The sequence below is a fragment of the Pieris rapae genome, chromosome 23, assembly GCF_905147795.1.
Source record: "Pieris rapae chromosome 23, ilPieRapa1.1, whole genome shotgun sequence".
NCBI classification, from domain to species: Eukaryota; Metazoa; Arthropoda; class Insecta; order Lepidoptera; family Pieridae; genus Pieris; species Pieris rapae.
In genome coordinates this window covers 1,402,553-1,429,171 of record NC_059531.1, presented here as the reverse complement: position 1 = coordinate 1,429,171, position 26,619 = coordinate 1,402,553, and the positions used below count along the sequence as shown (strand labels likewise).

Genomic DNA, 26,619 nt, shown 5'->3' with positions numbered 1-26,619 from the left:
GTGTTTTATTGGGCTAAGGTAATTCAAATAAAAAAGTCATCAAATATATAATTTCAATATGCACAGTTACATCTTTATACATGTAAATAATATACATAACAAATAAATAATAAATAGTACCAAATTTTGGATTCATCATTCACGTTTAATATTGCAGATTGTGATAATTAGCATATACAGTGAGCTAAGTGCAGATTTGTGTTCTTAAAAGAATAATTTACATCACCTACGATTACAAGTTCCGTCATGGCAAATATTTGAACATAACCAATGATTACCAAATTATATATGGCATATCTAGTCCGATTTGTATTTGCAAAATAAATTCTAAGCATTAACTTACTTATCAATAATTGTCAATATAAAAACATTAATTTATAGGTTATTGCTTAATATATTATATATCTTAGTAGCTTGTATTGAAATTACATAATTCAGTACAAAATGCCACAGTCCTCAAGTCTTTTGAGCACGTCTGAAGAATCACTTGATACATTGTGATTAGGGCTTTTCGCATCACAGTTTTCGGGGCCTTCGCCCTCTTGTCTCGTTACCAGTTGGCCATGCCCGGTTTATTGAGCGTCATGAAATATATTTGGCAGGAAGAGCCGCCTTTTGCAGACGAGAAGAATACTTTGTCATTGCGCTCGCATAAGAATTTCAGCCTTTGAGCTTTTTTGTGCATGAATACACCGTCCAGATGGCCGCTTTCCACTGACCGGATTTCTATGGCCTTGTTGCCCCATCCCATTATTTGTCCAGTTCCAATGTACGCTACTGACGTTGGCATCTCACCCCACTGCAAACATTTAATACCAGTTAAAACCTAACATGGCAACAAGAATAGAAAGTTGGAGCAAAATACTACTAAACTGATGCCTACTAAAAAGATGGAACCATAGAAGATGGATAGACCACATATAAGAAAGTGCAAGTAGTACATGGCAGAGAGGAATGGCGGGATTTTGAGGGTGGCCTTTACTAAAAATTGGGCACACAGATACACTAGGAGCAGATTAAAATGGAAGGATATAATTATTATTAAAAGGTAACTTAAATTATGACAGTATATAACAGTTAAACGCCAAACCCAAGAAACTATCTCAATCCATTTTTGACCATCTTTAACCAAATATTGATAAACGTGTGCCAATAACCAATCGACAGCTTGTAATAGCCATCTGTCAATACAAGCTATACCTGGTAGGTCGGGTGGTGAATGTGGATAGAACTTTGTATGAAATTGACAGTTTAATTGTCCCAATATCCTATCTTAAGATTTTAACAGAATTAGGTCAACTTACACTAGTTTATAAAATAATTAAAAGCTATTTGATATGTTTATTTTAATATTATTTTACGGTTTTATTTACTTTATATTGACTATCAAATATGAGTGTTAAGAGCGAAGAGATTACATTCTATCCGTCGCCAAAAATGCATTGCCTTCGAAGGGTTTGATTATTGGGATGCAGATAGGAAATCGACAGACTGTCACGGTCTGATCTCAGATTGTTTTCAATCATGTTCATCAAGTTGATTTTGTGGATTAATTATTGCATTCGGGCGTTAAAAGCATACCAATTACCTAGTGTATTTTAAAGTTATACTAAAATTTTATAGCTTGTTTTAAATTAATTTTGTTTTGTAACATAGTAAATTTGTAATTTTAGCTTTTAAAATCATATGTAATATCATAATAGTAACATGGATCATAAACACAAAGGTGAATGACCTTAGGACAATGACCTCACATTTGGATTTCTATTATTCATCTCAACTGTATTTAATGTGTTTACTGTCTTTGGTTAACCATTTTTTTTAATTCTTGTCACATTCAGAAAAATCACTCAGATATTTCTTATAAAAACACACCATTTAAAAATTAAAAATCAGTCACTACATTGTTGCATACAAATATAATTTGTATTATGCTGAAATCATATATTTCAATAATTTATGATGTAGTGATAAAATATTACAAGGATTGACTATATTATGACTCATATGTAATATCTATGTAAAATTCAATTTAAGACAAATTTGCACGCCATTGTATGTATGTGTATTAGAATATGCGAAAAGATAGAATAGAACAAACTAAGACTTTAAACTTTTTTTAAGCGATACTCACTTGTAAAACAATATTCTTACTAACACGTCCATATGTGTTAACATACACCCCTTCATTGTCATAACACAGCAAAAGCTGTCCGCCATTTGAGTTTGGTAATGGTACGATGCAGTGAGGAACTATTGCACCCTGGGTCTGAAATTAACAAAATTCAAATGTGCAATGACATTTAATCTCATTAAATAAGTTAAAATATAATTGCAGTTAATTCTAAAATACCTAATAAGTGACACTTAAAATTTAATAACTAAAATATATTAGTAAAAGGAGTCCCTTTAGGCAAGGTTCCGAAGATACTGGCAGCGTTTCCCCTTTGAATAGCTAGACTAAATCTTTGCCCATGGTAGCCAGCTCTTCGTTCTCCTGTGATGTCGACTAACCTTTGTGATAATTCCCTAAAAAGCCTTATAGTGCTAGGACCCCACAGACCAAGGGTCTCGACACCGAATGGGACAAAATCATATTCAGAGCCTAGACCTCTGTATTTGCAGGCTTTAGCTTTTTCCGCCGCACCAGCTCTGCTGTTGGTTCCATGAAGATGGGAATGGGCCAGTGTGTTTGAACAGGTGGATACCAGCACCCAGCCCATCTTCCATGGATTCAAACTCATACCGTCCGGTCTCTTGCCATCTTCTCTTGCAATTCCAGTCGGCTCAAGTAGACTTGGCACGGGTGGCAAGAGACCAATGCATGATGTGCATTGCTGGCCTTTTAAAAATTGGTGAAGCCGAATTGATTCCTATAAAGAAAAACTCACATGTTTTGGAATATAAATGTCGTAAACGCTGGCAGTGTCCAGATCGACCGCATGGAATCCATCAGCTGATCCATAGATAACCTTCAGTCTGGTGCCTTCCTCTATTGTTAGATCCACTAAGAGAGGCCTAGAAAAGAAATAGAAAGAATAAGAAAAGAATTAAAGTTTGCAAACTCGCGAGCCCTCTGGCATTGAGAGTGTCCATGGGCGACGGTATCACTTAACATCAGGTGAGCCTCCTGCCCGTTTGCCCCTGTTTATTATGAATCTTTGGACCAACCTGTGCTGAAGATCACCAAAGCTCTTGAAGGCCATGAACTTGTGGTAGGGTTTCGGGGCCCACGCGTAGATCTCGATGGAGTCCTTCAATGCGATGACCAGGAACTTGATCCTCTCGTACTTGACGATTCTGAAGTGGACGGCACCCTGAAGCTCACCCACGTTGATCCAGCCGTTTCGCCTCTCCACTTGCTGTGATGGACACACCGATTAATTCTAGTCACACACGACGCCAACATCGTCCAAAACAATAATACCTTGATGATTAATCTTCCATAGTCCATTTCTCAAGGCATTTTGTTTTGCGAACTAGTTCGCTAGAACTGTGGTCTACCCTGAGTATACTCCTCACTCAAAGGCCGGCAACGCACCCACTAAAATTGGGTGTCCATCGGCTGCGATGACTGCCTATTATGGTCGTAGGCTCGTTTACATAATTTTTGTTTTTTTTTTAATTTTTTTTTTCGTCTTCTTATCTTAATATATATATATTTCTTGTGTGCGTGTGTATGTGACTGAACTCCTCCTAAACGACTGGACCAATTTCGATGAAATTTTTTGTGTGTGTTCGTGGAGATTCGAGAATGGTTTAGATTCACAATTTTGTCCGCTGGACAATGTTTTTTTTAATTAATTAGTAGTTATTGATTTTGGAATGTTTTACATTGGATCCGACAGACGGCGCTACCATCGCACTGTCAAATTTTAAATAATATTCGAATTTTAATTTTAGTCTGTCCCGACAGTTAGCGCTGCGATCAAATTAAAAAAAAGTTTTGTTATCATTGCGTTATATCGTGTGTGACCATGTGCTGGATCGTTAGATATTGTCATAACATTTGAATAATAATTTTCATCAAAATGGTCCAGAATGTTTTAGCTTATTAAAAAAAGTTTGAAATTTTCAAATTAAAGACGTATAGACAGGACAACGTCTGTCGGATCCGCTAGTTATGATATAAATTATCGGTATGCTACAAAATCAAATGGAACAACTAGTAATACATACATCACTAAGTCCGTCCGTCCTTAAGATCTTGGACTTCAACCAGCTGAGATAATACACTCGCACGCGATTCTTCTTCCCACTGACGGTGACCAGAATATTCTGCCCCTCCAGAACTTCCATCTGCTGGAATCTGCGTCTCGATATTAGCTGGTACACCTTGCCCTGGCCAGAACGGTCTAACAGCATCAGACCGTTCTCAGTACCAATGAGAAGGTTTACACCTGGAAAATTTTAAGAAGATTAAATCTCCTGTATAATTACCTATATTCTGTAGACTCCTATGTCAGAAACTAACGAACCGATTTTAATGAAACTTAAGACTGATCAAACTTTCTGAGAATTAACTTCAGCTTCCGACTCCCATCATTGAGGTCGTAGATTCGATCCCTGGCTATGCACCGAAGGACCTGTGCACTTTCTATCTGCGCATTTAACATTCAATCGAATGGTGAAAGAAAACATCGAAGCAGACACAAAAAGTGTCAGGCACAGGAGGCTGATCACCCACTTGCTATTAGATTGATGAATGATCATGTAACAGATACAGAAACCAGAACTTAAATGGAACGTCACTAATTGACATTTGACAATTTTTTTTGTTTTAAATAAGATTTTTGGTTTCCGAGTTTGTGAACGGACCATCAAAAATAAAATAAAATAATTTTGGAACATAAGATCATCAAGTTATCACTTATTCCACGCCATTAAATTTGAACCTGTTGGCATCCCTACTCTGGCAAAGAAGACAGAGGGTTTAGACCGAGAGAAGAAGCCGGCTTAAAAAACTCTCGGTACTCTTCTAAAAAAGCAAATCATCAAACAATACTATCCTCTGTACACATATGGAAGGTTTTGCTTTGACCCAAAACACCTAAAAGCATAGATTATAGACATTCTCACCCCACAAAGCCGCACACAAAATCTCCGAGTTGAATCTCTTCTTGTATTTCCGTATCTCGGGCGTGTCTGACGACAGATCATGTCCCGTCGGTGTCACGTTGACATTGACGTGACTCTCCCGCCTGGAGGCGTTGCCCGAACCGCCCGTGCTGCCCGTAGAGCCAGCTCCGAAGCCGAAGGTGAGGAAAGACCTCTGCTTCTGTTGCAATGGAAGGAATTGTTGGGAGCCAACGGACGTGTTCGACGGGGAATGCTGCAGGGGTGATACGAAGGATTTCGATGGTGTGGATTGGACGGAGGATATGTGATGATGATGAGGGGAAGGCCCACCAGCTATGGCTTGCCTATACTGTAAGAGAATTCTGTAGTTAGGCAGGCGAAGTATCTCTGGCATACGGTTAGTTCCATCTCCCTTTAAGCATTCATTAATTACACATTTTAATATACCAGCGCCCGTACTCCAATAGATTAGGTTGGAACAAGTTATTCTTGAGCGACCTCAACTTAGTATTGTCTTTAATTAACATAACTTTTACAAATTTAAAGAAAACATTTTTTTAACGTATTAAAGTTACGTATTATTGTAAACTTATAATTATGTAACATAATTTTAAATTTAACCGACGTTTCGCGTGCTTTACAGTGTGCGTGGTCACGGATGCTGAAGAGTGAAGACAAAGGTATTCAATGTCAAAAAGTATCACAGCTGTAGAAAATGTTGTATTATCTGTATTTACCAACTCCGGGGAAATAAATACAGATAATACAACATTTTCTACAGCTGTGATAAATTTAATCCGCTAAGCTACCTCAATTTACAAAGAGAGTTCTGGTACAAGAACCTTCGCAAATCGACATTTTAATTTTATAATAAAAATGGCAAAATGTCTATGGGCTGTATCACGTAACATCCGGTTCTTAATTCAATTATAGGGATCTTTCAAGTATTACGTAATCAATGAAGGGGGGGAGTGGAATTTCTTTGATTTTCTTATTTGGTACAACAGTAAATATTAACTTTTTTACACATTGTTTGTGCTTGAAAACGATATGCATTTCCAAGGATTCAAAAAAATATGTACTATTACTTCTGCTGACAGTAGTAAAGAGTGAAAGTACAATAAATCTTTATAGTCAGACTGGAATTAATCAATAATAATATTTGTTTATAGAACAGGGGTCAAAAACGCCATCTTACGTTAATAAGGCCCATTGACACTCAATGTCAGAGAGCTCGCGAGTACGTCGCCGGTTCTTAGGTAATTAATGAATGCCTCTTATTAGTTAACGTCGTCGGAAAGTTATCGCTCGGCATCTACATTGTGTTTGCAGGCAATGATTTGTGATTTAATGATAATGATTGTTCACAGCAGTGATGCCAACTCCAACGGTTCCTTCTAGCACCAATTCGCCTACGAAACTCAGTTATGACCTTGACTTGTTAAAGCTAATAATCTTAAAAAGACAATTAAGAAACCATAGCTCAATCACCTGCATCATGAACACACCTCACACAACTTCACATTCACACCATCATACATAACAACCGAATTAGAATTAAATATGTTTAATATTTTTTTTAGATTCTTTAGTATTTGTTTTGAATCTTAATACATATACCATATTTGGCTATGTTTAGAATAATTGTTTTTTGTTATATATAATGTAAATTAACTGTAGGTTTGTGAAATCAATACCTCTAAATATCGTGTATAGATAGACCCTAAAGTTTTTGTTGTAAAAATGTTTATAAAACAGTAAAACACACAAAATTTATTTTTGTCCATTATTTTAATTAAACAAAAGTACCGTCACTCAAAATACCTCACACAAACTAATCGATTGACAGTTGTCAAATTATTTCCAACCATACATATAACCCTTTGATTTAGTTTTGCATATGCGTTTTATTTATTTTTTTAATGATTTAAAAAAAAATTTTGAAATTGATCCAATTCGACTTAGGGTCCTTCAAATTCTTAAAAAGGCCGGCAACGCACTCGCGAGCCTTCTAGCATCGAGATCCATGGGCGGCGGTATCACTTAGCAACAGGTGAGCCTCCTGCCCGTTTGCCCCCTGTTCTATATTAAAAAAAAAACAGAACGCATATATAGAATCTTCTATACATTCTAAAACTCTTTCTCAAATAGAGTTGGGCTAGGTTTGTTGGCTGACACATAAATGGAACCACTATAACTCTTTAGTAAGCCCCAACCTTCTAAAGACGTGTATAAATTCAACCACTGTCATACTATGTTATGTACTAGTTTGTTTGAAGTATTTAAGTGAAGAAACTTCTATTTGTTTGTTTGGATTCAAAGGAATTTCATGTGCTAATAAACGGCTTGCTTTTTGTCGAAAATATACTCAAATACATCTCCAAAAAACACCTTTGATTCAAGTTGGCATCACTGGTTCACAGTATCGCTCAAAGAAACAGGTCGGTATGCAACGACAACATTCATTATCGATAAATATTCTTTGTTTTACGTAGGTACATTTAGTAAAAGTTTCATAAATAAATTTGCTCTGAAAAGTTTTCGCGTAAAACAAAATCCAGCCATGCGACCGATTCAAGTCAATTAGTATGCTAAAATCCTTGTACACAGAAGGGAGATAGACCATCATTACCAGTTAAAATACCCTCCCCCGTATAATCAAGCTATGAAAAAGAAAAGAGAAGAGATGGATTCAACATTCTATACGCGATAAAGCATGTCTGCGTTCGTACTTACAAGGTTTATGGAGTTCTGCAACCGCCGCGACCATGGCTCCGATGGCGAGTGCATGATTGACAATTTATTATATTAATACTAGATTTTATAAGCGCGTAATTTGCATGGGCTCCCAACGAATAAACACTAGGAACCCAAGTCTAGCGTCTAACACCTTAAAATTAAGCACACAAAATGATCGATGTAAACTGCACGATTTTAAAAACCCATATGAACTACTATATTTACCTCTTCGCTTGTGGATTTGTCGTGTCTCGGCGGTGTGGTGGGTTGGCCGGCCTGGCTCAAGAGGTCGGGGAGTACCGAGCTGGTGCGGGAACCACTACCTTCATTTCCACTTGAACGGCCCTATGGGAGTGTGAATTTTTCAAATATTTTAAAATTTTTTACTATTACCCGTTAAAATTGATCGGCAGCTGACAGCAATGAATAAATGACTCTTATTGACCAAATATCACTCTAACATTATTGAATATTTCTGACGACAAAATTCGGTGTATTTAGCTAGAAAATATATTAAATTTTAAATCAGCGAATTATTAAAATCCCGTACTTGACGCTGGCTAATGCACAGAGCCAAAAAAAAAATGATCCGCCATTTTGATTTTCATATACACGTATTTGATGGTAATGATTATCTAGGTGTCGGAGGATATTGATTGGAAAACCTCCGAGTGGTTTTCGCTTTGACGCAGGAGTTGCGTCTTAGTATTTTTTATTTTTTTATTTTGTGTAATGTATTCTATTAGTTATTAGAGATGTGACATTTTGCATAAAAAATCGATTAAAAAAAAATCGATATTTTTATATTTGTCGGGTATTCCCAATTTTTTTAATTTTAAACTTTTAGAATAAACCCCAACCACTTTCACGCGCCGGAAGCATATTTAAAATAAATCATACTAATCTAACCGAACAATAGATAATGAGTTTTTTGGATACCTCCGGCCCGCGAGACATCAACATAATCAGTATCATCAAATGCGTGTATATAAATCAAAGTCTAACCCGTGAATTTTAACATTTAGCCCCATTAACGTTTATGATTTGTCGGTGTAATGATTATGTACTATTTAATGGTTGTGTTAGGCTGTCCATTAATCACGTGAAGCTAGAAAATGAACAATCACTATATAATCAGGGTTGTAACGCGCGAAATGTTAAATCTTGCTAATCCATGGTCTAGGTCAGTGATTCTCAACCTTTTTTTGTTACGGCACATATTTATTTAAATTTTGGAACAACACAAAGAAAAAGATAAAAACTATTTACTTATATTACAATATTTAGGAATATAAGTTTAATTTTTTAAATGTTTTTATGTAGGATAATTGTTGTGGGAATTATTTTGGAATACTATCGAATTAGCAGTAACTGTTAAGATAGAAAAATGTAGTGGAATAAAATAAAAATACTTACTACAACACACTCCCTGAATAGTTTATGACAAAAGTTTAAAATATACAGAATAAACTAATATTTGCTTCAATAATAATAATTAAAAGTTTATTACGGGAATAATTCCAAGCTAATAATTAAAATATTTTTTTTAAATTGATATAATATAATTATATGTTGGCAAAGTTTGGCGGCACACAAAACACACAGGAACATAGGTTGAGAATCACTGGTCTAGATGAAGATGTAGGTACAATATTATATGTTTTAGCATGGTTACCCCAATATAATTTTATAGACATTACATTATAAACGAAGCACACAAAGTAAAAAAATAATTTGTGTGTGTGTTGTGGTTGTAACTGACATTGGCTGGTTGCTGGTCAAAAGCAACCTGCAATCTTTCTGTCTACACCATCTCATCATGACTATATTTAAAGACTACTTATACTGTTCTAAAATTCTAAGACTCTCTATAGGTATAAACATTATATGTATGGAGGTGTATTTAAGTCATAGAATGCGCCCACACGATGCGATAACTGTGCGATGCGGCACCGCACGGCGTTTCACCGCAAGCGCGTCGGACTTGTGAAATACGAGACGAGGCGGGGAGCGGTAAAATATATTGCCAAACCGCAACGCTCGTGTGGCATCCGCACCGCACAGTTACTTCATCGTGTGGCCGCGTTACCCCTCCCCAAATATCACCCAGAGGGGGGGCTAAAAATCACGTGATTATGGACGGCTCATGATAAGAGAATCGAGACTTGAAGCGCCTCCGACGAGCATTGGAGCCAAGTCCCGTTCCCAGATCCGTTAGTCGATGTGAACTTCAAAAAAAAAAAAATCGAGCGCGTATTAATTCTGCATCAGCACTAGCAAACATGCACAACACATACGACGAGATCCTTCAGCTTCTGTGAATTAACGAACATTCCAGAATGTTCCCATCTTGGCAGGAAACGGTCGCGCACAGAACAAACAATATTAGTAGGTGCTGTTAATAGGGAAACTACGGCATAGCTATCTAGATCACGCCAAAATACACGAGCGATAAAGAATTTGAACCCACAACCATCCTCATAGCATAGCAAGTTAGTTGTTACCTCATACATGTTAACTAACCCAAGCAATTACCTGGTCCTGTGCGATAACCGCTTCCTGCCTCGACAGGACCTGATCGTTCCGATTGCAATTCCTTCTGAACACTATATCCGACTCGGTCTTCTCCCTGCGTGGTTTGTATACGTTCTCTTTCTGCGTGTTCGCAGTGAGATCCAGGGTATTCTCAAAGCATATGCTCGTTGCTGGCGAGTCGCTGTTCACGCTACTCTGGCGGCTTTTCGATTCGCTGTCCTGTCTTATTAATTCCGCGACGCTCTTCAGCGCGTCAATTGGATTTGAAGCCCTCGTGTCGGGTTTGGGTTTCTGGACGAATTTCAGACTGTCCATTTTTATGAACTCTGTCAAGACAGGCTCGCCGGGTACTTCGGGTTTGCTCTGTTTCCTTGTGTGATTGAAAATACCGCTGGAGCGCTGTTTATTCGCGCCAGGTGGAGCCTCATGCTTCGGAATGTAAATGGCCGAATGGCGTGTACTAGAAAGCGGGAAGAAGTCGGAGTTCTCCCTTCGGAAGCCTCTGAAAAATCTATTCGGCGGGTTCAGCTCCTCCTGCTCCTTTTTGAACTTCAGAATGTCCGTGAGTTTCTCCTGCGTGCTCTTGTCGGTCTTTGGGAATTTGACACGAGAGGGGGGCGTGGCAATCGCCTTGTACTTGGTCCAGCCGTCTTCCATCTCAATTCTAGATTGACGTTGGAGCTGAGCCCGTTTCACCGACTCCTTGCTGGGATCCTGTTTCTCTTCTTTACTTTTCGATGGGAAAAATCTGGCGAAGTCCCAATCCTTTAAGAGGACGGCCTCGTCGACGTCAGACTGTCTCTTCTCAATTTCCCTCTGGTATATGATTAGTATGAAAAGCACAAATAAAATTATAAACAATTCTGCTCACTATTTTGGCGTGAAATTGCAACCCCACCCATAAATATTTAGAGATATACCATAAACCACATCTACTGTTTATGTAAATAAATTTGGAAGATAGGACTTGCAAGGGGAGAGATCAAAACCATAATAATTTCTATATATCACATGATAGGTTAAAAATATGATTCAAAATGTCTCGCCCACTTACTTATAAACCTTTTTACTACTATAAAAATTTAAATGTTATTTAAATAGATATTATAAGTAAGTCGGTTCAAACAGCTTCTACAATTTTGAGTACATGCCAAATAGTTGGGAGCAAAGTTTTATACTTGTGATAATATTCCTCATTAAATTGATCATAGCAATGCGAATTACAAATATAACAGAATTTAAATTTAATAAAAAAAAAAAGGAAAATCGGCTGTTTTAAATTTTCTTTCATTATCATGAATATTAATCAGTTAATGAGAAGATATTTCTCTATAATACAAGACTTTGCCCCAAAATCCTAAAAAACTCACCCGCTTCACTAGCGTTCTATCAGCGTGGGGGTCATCGTCGTCGGGCGTTGGGGGCAAGGGGCGTGTGGGGGGACCGGCGCCGTCCTCCGAAACCGCGGACAGTCCCGGCCTATAGCAAAATTCGGGACTAACAAGCCGAAATAAAACCAAAAAGGAAGGAAATTTGAGGTGACGTAAGTGATGACAAAGGTATGGTGACATGGATTTAAATATTGAAAAGAGGGTAGATGGAAATTAAATTTCAGGGACGGGTTTGGATTGTATGTATGAAGCAGGGAAAGCATTGGAAAATAATAGAAAGATGACAAAAGAAAAATATTGAGAAATAAAAGAGGGTATGAACAAAAAAAAGTCGCAACGAAATGAAAATGAGGGTAGCATGTTAGTATGATGATAACGCTTTCAAATATACGATGAACTTGATGAACATGATTTAAGATGACAAAACACGTGTGTGTACTTATAAACGCGTTAGAAGTTATACTTCTTTGGCTAAACAAGACAAAAATAATTTCCAAAAATGTTATTTGACGTAGAAAAAATTAGAAAAGTGTGACTGTTTAATTATACCGCATTATCTAGATAAATTAAGAATATTGCAAATACTATCTAAGTGTTGAAATATAAATTAACATTTAAGAGTAGAAAAAGTCCTTTTACTCAGAAGTAAATACGATTAAAATCGAAAAAAAAAAAATTTTTTTTTAAGGACAATTGATAAACACTCATATATTTATTTGTCAGCCTAGCTTAATTAGGCTTTCAATTAACAGCCTAGCCGTTTAGCCAAACAACGCCGTTTAACTAGCGTCTTGATATATATTTTGATAGATCCCACGAGAATGTAAGTGCGTGCTCCTATTTCACCATGCCTCCTGCTGATAGAGGACAAATCTTTGTTTTTCATTTATTTTATTATTAGTGGCGATGAGTTTAGTGCCAGTTCTTCTCTTCCGTTCTACGCCCTTGATTTGAGAATTACTGGCAGTAAATGTAAAATTAGAAGCATAATGTATATTTCATCTTTGGCGTTCATAAGTGTACCTACATGAATAAATGATTTTTGAATTTTTGATATTCAGTAAGCAGAAATTTCTCTCCAAACTAAAAACGAATCTCATCAAACTATCAACATGGCGTCGGAAACCACAACTTTGGTGGTGTTTTCCACACTTTAATGAAACCTACGGCTGTATATCTTTCAGGCCGCTAGTTAACGTCGCTGTTAAGAGGCTGTTAAAAGAATTTTTTACCGGATTGAAGCTATGTATATGTAAACTTATAATTATTTAAACATAATTTTAAATTTAACCGACGTTTCGCGTGCGTGGTCACGGTGACTGAAGACAAAAGGTGTTGAATGTCATAAAGTATCACAGCTGTAGAAAATGTTGTATTATCTGTATTTATTTCCCCGGAGTTGGTATCGACTAAAAGATGTAGGGTTTCTGCAGAAATTGCTCACGGTGTCCTCCATTGGAGGAACACCTTTTGTCAGTCACCGTGACCACGCACGCTGTGAAGAAGAACCGGCTATCTTTGAATATTACTTACAGTGGTTTGGGTGGGTCACTGGCCAACAGCGTCCCATCATTTCTCACTCGACCCCCACCTTCATCTGGGTCCGAATCGCTGTCAGACTCTTCAAATGTCGGTTCTGGTGGGTTTCTTTCCACTGGTGGACCTGGATGTTTCGTTGTAAACTCTTCAAGTGCTCAAGTATTATAATAGACAATGGGGCAGCCACTGATATATATCTGCCATTCTTTTGACTATGGAAACATTATTAATTCACTGGTTCTATATATATATATGTCTAATAAAATAAAAAAATAAATCAGTGGCGCTACAACCTCTTTAGGTCTTGGCCTCAGATTCTGAATTTGTTTCATGATCATTTTTAAATCTAATAGGCAAGTAGGTGATCAGCCTCCAGTGCCTGACACACGTCGTCGACTTTTTGGGTCAAAGACATGTCGGTTTCCTCGCGATGTTTTCCTTCACCGTTCGAGCAAATGTTAAATGCGTACATAGAAAAGTTCATTTGGTGCACAGCCGGGGATTGAACCTACGACCTCAGGTATGTGAGTTGCACGCTGGAGCCACTAGGCCAAAAATGCTCAATAAAACATTTCCAATTTTATTTTATTGAAACTATCGACACTCGCACGCAACGTCAAAAACTTGCTCGTTCCGGGCGTATACGTACGTGCACGTAGCCCGCAAAATTGCGCTTTGTGACTCGTTACTAAATGCCCCTTTAGTCTTTTTTTTTTTATAGAACAGGGGGCAAACGGGCAGGAGGCTCACCTGATGTTAAGTGATACCGCCGCCCATGGACACTCTCAATGCCAGAGGGCACGCGAGTGCGTTGCCGGCCTTTTAAGAATTGGTACGCTCTTTTCTTGAAGGACCCTAAGTCGAATTGGTTCGGAAATATTTTAATTTTCAAAACATTATATCAATTAAAAAGAGTGTCGGAGAGTTTCTTGTCAGTTCTTCTTGCCCACTCAACGAGCAAACTGGTAATAAATGCAAACTTAGAATCAATTTAACATCTTTTCTGATATTCATAAGTGTACTTGTTTATCTATATTAATAAAGTTATTTTGAGTTTGAATTATTTTTATTTATATATCATAATTAGTTCTGCTTATATGTATTAATCATTCTCAGTTAACCTGTTAGGATAGTGTGTGATAATATAGTTTCAAACAGAGGGTAGGCAACAAAAATATTGTATGAAACAGAGGGTAGACATCAAAAATTTTAACGAAGCGTTTTAGCTGTTTTTTTTTTATAGAACAGTTGGCAAACGGGCAATATGCTCACCTGATGTTAAGTCATACCGCCGCCCATGGACACTCTCGATATATTTATAATATTTCATGGCAAATTATTTTACTGTAAGGATAGTAAATGTATACTATCTTTTTGTAAATAAATATATAGATTTCTTCATATATCTTACCTTGTCCATTAGCCGGTGCCCGTGGAGGTCGATTGGGTGGCTCGTTGCCGGAGACCACGCCCAACTCGTTCAATTGTGCGGCCAGCTTATCCAGGTCCTAAAAAGTATTACCTATTATTATAAGATGTAAACATTCCTCAATTTTCTGCGACTCTATCAAGTTTGAAAAAAATTATCTTTCTTTTAGTAGACTTTTTGGAGCAAATATTTAAATACAGATTCGACTGAGTTCTCAAATGTCAAATACATTTTTGACACACGAGAGTAATACTTAGCGCCAAGATTCGACTTAAGATCTGAGGGTAAGAATTGATTTCAATAATATATTAGTAAGATTTATACTATTTTAAAATATTTATGTAAGGCTTTCTTATATATATTGAAATACGCGTCAAACATGATAGAGCCATTAAGTTATATTAATCCTCATACAAAGTAATTAAAACAAGCACAAAATCGGTGGAAACAGCCATTACCGGCCTGGTGAAGCCTAATTATTATCTAACATAAAAACCAACTCCTTCAAAATTAACAGCCAAATATGCTTTGTCTTATTAAACACTGAACACTTTAATATAAACTATATATATGTCGCAGTAGAGTAGTTAAATCAGCGAGTTAATTGAATCTCTACACAGTTCATTAAAGATCGATATTCAATCAAGTCGCTGAAGTTCCGTCAGACAAGTGAGTGAACGAAACGTTTAACGAGTTTCCTAAACGTTCCTAGGCAACAAGACTAACTTAAACATTAACAATAAAACCATTTGCCAAAAGAAAGACTCTACAAGTAATCAGCTGTTGTCGTGACCGCCATCTTTGTTCTCTTTAATGAACACGCTGACTTTCGGTCAGACAGATAGTTAAACGTTTTCGACACTGCTTTAATTATATCAAAATGCTAGCGACTTGATTGAATATCGATCTTTAATTAACTGTCTAGAGATTCAATTAACCCTCTGATTTAACTACTTTACTGCGACATATTCATGTTGTTAATTCGTAGGCAAACTATGTACTGGCGGACAAGCTTTCAAAAAGGCTAAGTAATGATATGAATGGCAACTTTAAGGTTTAATGAGTTACTGGGTGGTAATGTTTTACTATTGGGTACTGAAAATGTTGCGCGTTACCTGAACGGGGTGTGTGTGTGTAAGTGTGCGTGTGTGTGTGTCAAGAAACTCCAAAATTAAACGCTCCCTAACCATATATATAACAGCTATTTCCACCTTATATAACAAATGGTACAAAAAAACACACCTCTGGCCTTCTTGGCGGTATCTGCATGTGCAAAGAAAAACAGCGTGACATGAAAATAAAAAAAAGCTTTTAAAATAATATTACGACACAAAAATCTCTGCTAAAAAAAAACACAAATTTATTATATTAGTCTGTACAAACATATAACTATTTCGTTTTCATTAATTCATTAAAAAAATTGTTCTAATGTTGCCAACTACAAAAATCTTTATCACTTCTTTCCGCACAGACTAACATAAATATATATTTTGATATTTTAAATGGTATATTGAGTATGAACTTTTATTTCCTTCTAAAAATCCATTTCAGTACAAATAAATAGTATTTTTTTTATATATCAGATTATTTCATATCATATATAAGATAAATGTTTGTAAATTCAACTCTGAGTACACACACATATAAAAACATAATAATTTTGACAAACGACTTTCTGTTAAGTATGTATTTGACTCTATCAATTACGGTGAATTATTTTGATAAATTAAAAAATATATATATAGCCGAATGTTTGTTATAAACAAGCTTTTTATATACTATATCAATCATAATACAATAAATTTTCATTAAAAAAATAATAAAAAAAAATGGAAGAACACTTGTTTTGTTAACTTATCAAATCCAGTTTATATTTATGTAAATACTAGCTGACCTGGCAAGCAAACGTCTTTTTGCCATGTATATCATTTATAATAAAAAAATAGGGGTTGATCGTAGAGGGTTGAAAATTTAGGGTTGTGTGTATTTTTTATGTTGTTGATACAGTTGACAAAAACATAAAATTTATCTAAAAATTAAAAAATATAATTAGGGGTGGACTACCCTTAACATTTAGTGGGATGAAAAATACATGTTATGCACACAAAATTTCATGAGAATCGGTCAAGCCGTTTCGGAGGAGTTTAACCACAAACACCGCGACACGAGAATTTTATATATAAGATTGTTTTTAACTTATACATTTGTTTCTTCAATTTTCCTCGTGTTTAGTTTCACTGCCTTTTACTTGAAACTGGCATAAACTATTGCCATAAAAAAAAAATCTCTTAGCTGAGAAATAAAAGTGTATTCCATACCATGGGTTTGAACATGTGATGCGAACCCCTCTGCGGAGGTTGCGGCCCACTGGCGGGCGGAGTCCCATTGTTGGAGCCCGAGCTGTTGGATGAGCCCGACGACTTTGGGGTGGGTGGGAGTGGCCTGTAAATATCACATAAACTATATTTTGTGTAGAATTTATTTATTTTATTACAGAAATAACTCCTACCGACTATGCTAAGATGATAATGTCGAGAAACAATATTAAAATATGTTTATTTTGGAACATAAGATCATCTAGGTATCACTTATTCCACGTCATTAAATTTGAACCTGGCATCCCTACTCATCGGCAAAGAAGACAAAGGGTGTAGGCCAAGAGAAAAAGCCGGTGTAAAAAACTCTCGGTACTCTTTTAAAAAAGCAAATCATCAAACAATACTTATTTTAAAACAAATATATCAAATTAATTAGAAGTAGCCTGCCCAGCACTAGTCCCAGGCCCTTTTATCAACTAGATAATCGCTTACTTTATAGTAAGCCTTTTTACACAGCTTTTCTTTAATAAATTTCTTAAATTTAATAAAAGGCAGAGATAAAAGAGCCTCTGGGATTTTATTCAAGAAGAGTATTTTCCCAAAAAAGAATTACTAACTTCAGATAGTCTAGTACGGGGAAATTGCAGCCTGCGTTTGTTCCGAGTATTGACATGCATATGTTCTATTCTAGTATACTTATCACTATTTTTGTTTACATACATAATATACTATCAGACTCGGCCAAGCCTTGCTGAGGCTAAGGTTTTTGTTATATTACATAGTAGTAAACTATTCAAGAGAAACTGTAGAAGAACTTATGTGAAATATTGGTACTTTTAACACAGCGCCATCTTTTAGAATGGTATCAAATAATAAACAAATAATTTGCAATACAATAAAATTGCGACTATAAAAGATCTAAGCTATCCTATCTCTTAAGTTGGACCAGACTGCACACGGTGTGAAAATTTAATTTAAAATCGGTTAAGTAGTTTAGGAGTCCATCGCGGACAAACATCATTTACATACATATTAAATTATACTTTAATTTTTTTACGTCTATGGCACAGGCATGGTCGAACCATACCACCTAGTTTCTAGAACTTTTCCTTATGATAGTTTAAATAATAAGTCATAAGGTTGTCTATGACTCACCTATATCTGTTAGGCTGTTGTGCCTGTGGGTCTGGCACTACGATCAGTCTTTGAGGAATTGTTGGCCTCGCTGGAGGACCGGGTTCTGAAAAAATATTTATCACTATTGAATATTAAAAAAAAAATTATGGTCTACCCTCACATACAAAATTTTGTGTACCTTCAATTTTTATTTATTTTTCAATTCAAATTTGATCTCATTTATTCATGTAGATAATACAATGAACACTTCTGAACGTAAATAAAGAAATACATATTATAAGCTAAATGCATCTAATTTTATTTTAATGCCAGTTCTCAAATCAAGGGCGTAGAACGGAAGAGAACTGACAATTAACTCTCCGCCACTCTTTTTAATCGCCAAGCTTTGCTTGAACTATGTTCCACATGGCATCTTTTAATATCTCTATCAGTAGTAGGCATGGTGAAATAGGTGTCAAAATAACATTTGTAACATTAGTTAATTTACCTTCTTTAGTCTATATAACGCATTAACTATTAATCAGTCACATTCTTATTAAATTATGTAAGATTTTAGAAAAAATATACTATATGTAGCAAGATATGAGAATCAAATCATTTTTGTAAAAACACCTGCAAAATTTTTCAAGCGATATTCAACTATATATATATATATTTCTTTTCGTCCATTTTTAAAATCCTATACTTCAAACCCAAATTGTGTTGTCCACAACTTATCACAAATTATTCAATATCATATTTGTATGACCATAAATACCTGGTATCTCTTCTCTCTCTTCCCGTTTACTGTTGCGTTTAGGCGGCGGCTGGGGTTGCTGTGCTTCCGCGGCTCTAGAAGTAAAAAGACCTTGAAAAGAACTGTCCAAACAAGTCATCACGGAAGACGCGACGAAAAACTCACCTTCCCTCCTGTATCTGCTGGAAATTCCTCCTCAAAGTGTCGCCACCTTGATGAGGGGCATTGTGCACGATAGACGATGGCTCTCCTGCTATCGCGTTATCTTCTTCTTCTCCCTCTGAGCCCGAATACTTGTAGTCTTCTCGCACAGAGTTGTCCTGCTTGCGCTTCTTGCAGCGGTCTATGTGGTCCTTCAGCTGTATCCGAACTTGGCGTTCTGTGGGTTGATCTCTGAAATATAATTGTTCATGTTTTCACTGTTTTAAGGCCCGAACCCAATAATTAATCCACAATCTCAAATCGTTTTCAATCACAGATCAGACCGTTATAAGCCTGGAACTTTTACTAGAAATTTCTTTAGAAAATTCACGCAACGTCACGAAGTTGTGCAGCGGTTTTGTCGAAGAAAAAGGAGAGAGCGATTGAGTGAGAGCGAGAAAGAGATATGTAGAAAAATACACACTATTGGTTGATGCATTCGTTTAGTAATTACATATTAGAACTTTAGAACAAAATTATGTCGCATAACGTCTGTTGCAGTAAACGCAGATATTTATCTAAATTATTATTAGCAGGTATACAGTGTGTCTATTGGAAATTGCAAAGTACCGACACTATTTCATTAATTTTAACCGACTTAAAAAAAGCGGGAGGTAAAACACAAAAACAATACTTCTAATTTCTAGCGAATTTTTGTTAAGGAATTTACAAATCTAGATTTTTGGACTCACCTGATGAATGGGTGTTTTAGCAGCTGTTCCGTGTAAGGCCTCTGATGGTAATCCTTGACCAGCACGGTCTCGATAAAGCTGTGGAACTTCTTCGCCCACTTTTTGGACTTTAAGCGAGGTGGTGGATTCCTGGATAAGAGAGTTTTATTTTAACAGAGGCAATACATAATTTATGATATCATATACTTCGGTACTTATATACTTTTAAAGAGTTTTGCTTACTTTTTCTGACAAGATTAAGTTTCCTTAAGATGTTTTCCTTCACCATACGAGCAATACATTAAATCTAGTATCAAGTATCAAGTATCAATTTTATTAATGTTTAATGATACCGCCCATGGACACTCAACACCACGTCTCGCAAGTGCGTTACCTGCCTTATAAAAATTGCTACATTTTTGAAAAACCCTAAGTCAAATTGGTTCGTTGGTTGGGCAGCTGGTTCCACATACCAAAAACTGCCTTAATACGGATGGTATTTCGTATTCCGCCTTCAGGTCTGCTGAAATCCTACCTTGGGATGAGGAACAGAGCTCTCATCGGATGCAAGTCACACAACGGTGGTTGGCTCTCCGCCATCTCCAACGCCGTGATGCCCAAAGACCAGAGATCGGACCGATTGTCGTACGTCGCTTCCGGGTTCTCATCACAGGCGATGACCTCCGGCGCCATCCAGTACGGGGTACCGATGAACGTGTTCCGCCTCCCGATGGTCCTGTCCAATTGGGCTGATACTCCAAAGTCCACTGGAATTCAGTTTTAGTTCAGACTGGTTGGCGGCAGTAATATATTGGATAGACCAAAAAAAGGCGTTTAGGGGAGGAGTATACTCCATTAAAGTCCTTTCAAGGGCAAATGAGCAGAAGGCTATTTGTACCTAGATGAATAAATGATACTGATATTGCCAGAAGGCCTTTTAATGCGAGAAATCTCGCAAGTGCGTTGCCGGCGTTTGAGTGCCGGAACGCTCGCAGTTTGCCGATCTATTGTTGACAGATGGTACGCAAGTGCGTTGCGCGCCATTTACTGACAGAAGGTTCGCATGTGAGTTGCCGGCTTTTTATTCTCAGAAGGCTCGCAAGTGAGTTGCTGGCTTTTTCTTGCCAGAAAGCTCGCATGTGAGTTGCCGGCTTTTATTGCCGGAAGGCTCGCAAGTGAGTTGCCTACTTTTTGTTGCCAGAAGGCTCACAAATGAGTTGCCGGCTATTTACTGACATATGGTTCGAATATGCGTTGCCGGCCTTTTATCGTCAGAAGCTTGCAAGTGCGTTAACGCCCATTTACTGCCAAAAGGTTCGCAAGTGCGTAGTCAGCCTTTTAATTCCACAAGACTCGCGTTGCCGGCCTTTACTGCCAGTTTTCAAACCTACAAAAGACGAGAAGAACTGGTAATGAACTCCCTCTGGACACTCACCTAATTTCACTTCAGCATTGTCAGTCAGTAAAACATTTTGTCCTTTAATATCACGATGTATGACTTTGTTTGAATGCAGATAGCTCAGACCTCGGAGGATTTCTCTACATATATATGATATCCATTCTTCCTTTAACGACTGCCCCTTCGTAGACTTCACCAAGTCAGTTACGGATCCTGAAAAATTAAATAAGAATCAGTTTTTCATTCTTATACACAATAATTTCAGCACACCACCACAAACACACACCCTCATGTACATGATTTCACACACACAGCCAAATTAGGTATTATGTATTAATTTTTCATTCCTAGTTGTAAGATTTGGAAACCCTTTTAAGTAAAAAATACCTGGGTCAGAGTCAAACTTAAATCTTAATTCCTTAAAATAATTACACTATTTAACCTTATTTTATTGATTTTTATTTTTTTCAACTGTTATCAACACGCCTGAGTGCATGAGTAAGTGTGTGGGTGCAAATGAGTGAGTGAGTGAATAAGTGAATGAAACTATTTTATTTTTATTTTTGTAATCACGCATTTAAATAAATTTATTAAATAATTGATTATTTTCTTACATAAAATATGTGAACACTTTTTTTATAATTATTTTTTGTTATATATATATATATAAATTATGTCAAGTGTACAATTGCGAAATAAATAAATATTCACATTATATCAATTATTATAAAACAAAAATCATTCTACATTCTGAGAAATGTTTAAATTGTGTAGATGTCAGTTGACACCTTTTTTTTTTGAAATTACTTTTTATGATTATGTATACCAATCAATCTCCTTCGTGCCTTTTCCATCAACACGACACTGGCGAAGTACCTTGTAGCCAGATGGCACAAATAAAAGCCATATTAAAAAAAAAGATTATGTATTGTGTTATAAAATTTCCATTATAAACAATTGGAAAGGTTATCTTTTACAAAGTAAGTTTACATATTTTAAACTTTTTTAATGTAATAAAACTTACTGCATAGTTTATTAATTTTTATCTATATTAGGATATTTACATAAATCATCAGACAGGAATTAAGAAGTGCTACTGAAATGTTTTAGTTAAATTAAAAAAAAGTGTGTTTGTACACGCGTTAGAAGCTGGCTAACTGAAATACTTCTTTGGCGTATGGAAAAAAATAAGTAAAATGTAGTAGTGATTAACGATAAAAATAAAATTAATCAAAAAGATTTTATTAAAATATATAAATTATTAGTAAATACTATCACAGTCGCATATGAAATTGATTTGATAATGTTTTTAAACACCAAAATAATATTTATTTATTCACTGTTAAATTGTACTGTTAAAAAAAGACGAGTTCTGAATATAAAATTACTAGAATATACAACTTGAACATAGTTATCGATTTCCATGCCACCCAGACCTAACTTTACGATGTCGAATTTAGGTGTCGGTGTGTGCGCACATAAAAATTCAATTATATAAAAAAGTATACTTTAATTATTATTATGCCCATAATACAATTATAGCAAAATTGTGCTAGCACCTTTGTTGAATAAACCCATATAATAAAAGATACCCTAATTTACTATATGAGACACTTTGATAGAAATAAGATACTTATAATATATCTATTACATGTTACATCCCAACAAAAGTAATTAATAAACAATTACACATGTTAAAGAATGGAACAAACTCATATAAATAAAGAAATTCTCAACAGCAACAGGGAAATTTATTAATCAAAGTTCATTGACCTTTTCTCAACTATAATTAACATTAATTAACTTATATGAGATATGTTTCGTTGTAAACTCTTCAAGTGCTCAAGTATTATAATAGACAATGGGGCAGCCACTAATATATGTATTTGCCATTCTTTTGACTATGGAAACATTATTAATTCACTGGTTCTATATATATATGAGTCTAATAAAATAAAAAAATAAATCAGTGGCGCTACCACCTCTTTAGGTCCTGGCCTCAGTTTTCTGAATCTGTTTCATGATCATTTTTAATCTAATAGGCAAGTAGGTGATTAGTCTCCAGTGACTGACACATGTCGTCGACATTTTGGGTCTAAGACATGTCGGTTTCCTCACGATGTTTTCCTTCACCGTTCGAGCAAATGTTAATGCGCACATAGAAAGTCCATTAGTGCCCAGCCGGGGATCAAATCTACGACCTCAGATATGAGAGTAGTAAGCTGAAGCCACTAGGCCAACTATGAGTCTTAATACCATTTATTGAAAATCTCTAGAAAAGTCCAATATTATATTCTAATATTGATTACCTCATCTTCAGATTATATTTATATAGAGCCATCTGGCAGAAGATGGATGTTAAATAACATCTGGGACATTCAATGTGAGGGTCTTGAGTGTGTGTTGGCCGCCTTGAAAGATATGGTACTCTGTTTCTTAGACCCTAAGTATCGGTGTAGAAATACCCCAATAGGCAGCCAACATTAAATGCCTTACAAAAAGCTCAGGTTTGATACAACAGATGTCGAGTTGAAATGCGTGTAATTGCATATTGTCTGAACATCCGAGGAGAAACTAGAAGAATGTCCTGTCTTCTAGTAGTCATAGGATAACTTATTTTAGAATAGATGTATGTTTGTTATTAGGATAATATAGCATTTAACTAGAGTAAGATTTTTAAATCAGTTTAGTAGTTTTTTTATTTATAGAACAGGGGGCAAACGGGCAGACCTGATGTTAAGTGATACCGGTGCCCTTGGATACTCTCAATGCCAGAGGGCTCACGAGTGTGTTGCTGGCCTTTTAAAGTAGTTTCTTGGATTATTCAAAGATATTTTTCTTTTGTCGTAAATTTTAATAAGGAAGGGTTAAGATTAGTTATACAATATTGGATTTATTCTTCAGATAAAATATATTCATAGATATTTACCAATTACTCTCATAACAAGTATGAAACTAATTTAAGCGATTATCATCATAATTCACAGACATAGTATGTTCAACCAATATTAATGGTTACAAGCGCTCACATTCACTTTACTTTTAATTCTCTTATATATTTGTTGGACCACTGAACACAAAATATATATAAAATTTTAACCTACCAGCACCACAATACTCCATAACCAACCAGAGCTGGTCATCTTTCCCTGGAGGACTTTTCTTTATAAAAGCACCATAGTAAGTGGCAATGTTGCGATGGGTTGAATATTTCTTTAACACATTGATCTCAAGTTTTATTTCCTCTTCTTCATCTTGTGTCACATCCATCACCTTGATGGCAGCAAGCTGACCGGTCTTTGTGTGCCGTCCCTAGAAATTTCATTTTAATGTAATTGTATTTGTAAATGTTATTAAAAGTACGCTCTATATATATAGCAAATATATTCACTATTTTGGAATAGATTCCAGCCAATTTGGATTATGCGAAGACATGACACAGTATACTAGTTTCTTCGTATTATAATTCTGTATCCACAAATATTTATTGCTTTTGCCAGCTGTATGAATTAGTTAAATCATTTAAATGGACAATCATATTTGTAGATATCAGCTAAAACTTATTTTAATGGTACATAATTTCTATACATGCCCAACAATAGCAACTTTTTTAGATATTTTTATTATAATAAAAATGTTTACCTGAACTGTTAGATTTTTAATATATACTATTAAAAGTGCTGGTAGATTAAAAACATAAGTAAACTGTGTAAGATTAATAAGAAAAGATAATATTAATGAAAATAAAAAATACATATTATATATTTCTTTTTATAGCAATAAATGTGATGTAACTTGATTTTATTTATTACTAAATTTATTAAAATTTCATGTTGGCTTGCTAATATATTTACAAAATTGAATTCATTATCAAATATAAATATTGTTGAGATAACATTACTTAGAACTAGAATTAATCTGGTAGGCAAAGTACATACACTAAGATAATTTATCAATAGTAGGCCAAAGCTTTATTAGTGTATGAAAATTAAATTATGTTCATTGACATTAATAGTTGTTTGCAAATGGTCTTTTAAGGAATAAATACTTAATATTACTAAGTAATAGTCAACAACGTCAGGGTAAATATTAGTCAAATTGGAATACATAAGATATATAATAGCCTAGCAACTATAATTTTTACGTACATACCTTGTATACTTGCCCATAAGTGCCATTTCCTACAACTTCGATAAGCTCAAATATTCCAGCAGGATCCTGTAAACAAGTATACACGAGAAATGTATAGATAAAAGCTAATTATATTCCCTAACACCTTCCCAATGATTCACACCCTGTGAGATCATTGCACTCTAAGACAGGTTTTCACAAAGGGGCGTAAAACAAAGTAATACATATGACAATGTTTTTAGGATAAATCAAATATTTACCTTTAATGCACTGAGGTCAATGTCGTCTAATGAACAATTTACAGACGGTGCTAGTTGATGCGCCATTTTGAGTATATTGTCACACACGGAGACAAAGCACGAGATCTTCACATCAATATAAAAACCTTACAAAAGATCTTATATCACAACATTTGTATAGATATGGATAAGAATTTATTCTTGTACGTCTGAATAATTTATAAAACACATTGTTTACAATTAAATTTAAAGAGAATTACAGATACACAATTTATATGCCGCACACACACACCCGGCGGTGATGCCAGATGAAATCTTGGGACAACTGACAATTTTCTCAAATCTACCATTATGTTTTCAGTTCTACTATATAGGTTAAAAATATAGGCTGATTTCTATTTAACTTGACTAAAATTAAAAAAAATTATAACGAATAGCAATAGACCATAACTTTTAAATAATTTTATATAGAATTTGTAATAAGTACATATACTTCTGTTTTGCTTGGATACTTTAACAGCCTTAAAAACCTATTTATATTATTGCCAGTGTAAATTATTTTTGTAATTTAGTAGAAAAAAATCTTCTGAGATATCTATTGGACTTTCGTTTGGGGAACGATTAATTTCATGGTATTACAGACCCTATTCATATTAATATAGGGATCTAATGTCCTAACAATCCATTTAATGTGAGATTTCGCTTAAAATACGATAGATGTCATAAATATAAACTGATACTGCATCATGATTGAATCAGTATTTTGCCATCTAAATACTGTATTCAATGAAATTCTTAACGTAAAACTTTGATATAATGTATAAAGATTGTTGCTTTTAATTCTGAAGAACATATGTATTATATAAAACATTTGGATTTTTTTATTTTATGTACACATTTTACCTACTTAAATTGAATTAAATTTTTCTTTTAATTTTTTTCATGTTCATTAACATTACATCAGGAGTACGCCCATGCCCAAGGGACAATAATTGTCTCATTATTATTTAATGCTTACCCATACGATATAAAATACTGTTTTCACTTATCTAAGCATCTTATGTTCGCGTATGAC

At 35.3% G+C, this 26,619-nt stretch overlaps 1 protein-coding gene across 5 annotated transcripts; it reads right to left on the bottom strand.

Annotated features, from left to right (window-relative positions):
• Window positions 1-47: 47 nt before the first annotated feature.
• LOC111002307 (serine/threonine-protein kinase mig-15) lies at window positions 48-25,857 on the bottom strand. Of its 5 annotated transcripts, none has more exons than XM_022272458.2 (22): window positions 25,566-25,857; window positions 25,327-25,392; window positions 24,279-24,486; window positions 21,211-21,387; window positions 20,311-20,542; window positions 19,797-19,925; window positions 19,069-19,296; window positions 18,925-18,998; window positions 18,186-18,270; window positions 17,031-17,154; window positions 15,955-15,975; window positions 14,695-14,791; window positions 13,278-13,407; window positions 11,724-11,832; window positions 10,354-11,169; window positions 8,044-8,163; window positions 5,080-5,428; window positions 4,180-4,400; window positions 3,172-3,362; window positions 2,892-3,018; window positions 2,135-2,269; window positions 48-799 (listed from the first exon to the last, which is right to left on the bottom strand). In XM_022272458.2, exons 1-22 carry the CDS (start codon window positions 25,629-25,631, stop codon window positions 551-553), a joined length of 3,954 nt encoding a protein of 1,317 aa, XP_022128150.2. In that variant the 5' UTR covers window positions 25,632-25,857; the 3' UTR covers window positions 48-550. The 5 variants fall into 5 exon arrangements, with proteins under 5 accessions (XP_022128150.2, XP_022128151.2, XP_045489511.1 ...); XM_022272459.2 differs by having other exon boundaries at window positions 5,080-5,278; XM_045633555.1 differs by lacking the exon at window positions 15,955-15,975.
• Between the last annotated feature and the right edge of the window lie 762 nt (window positions 25,858-26,619).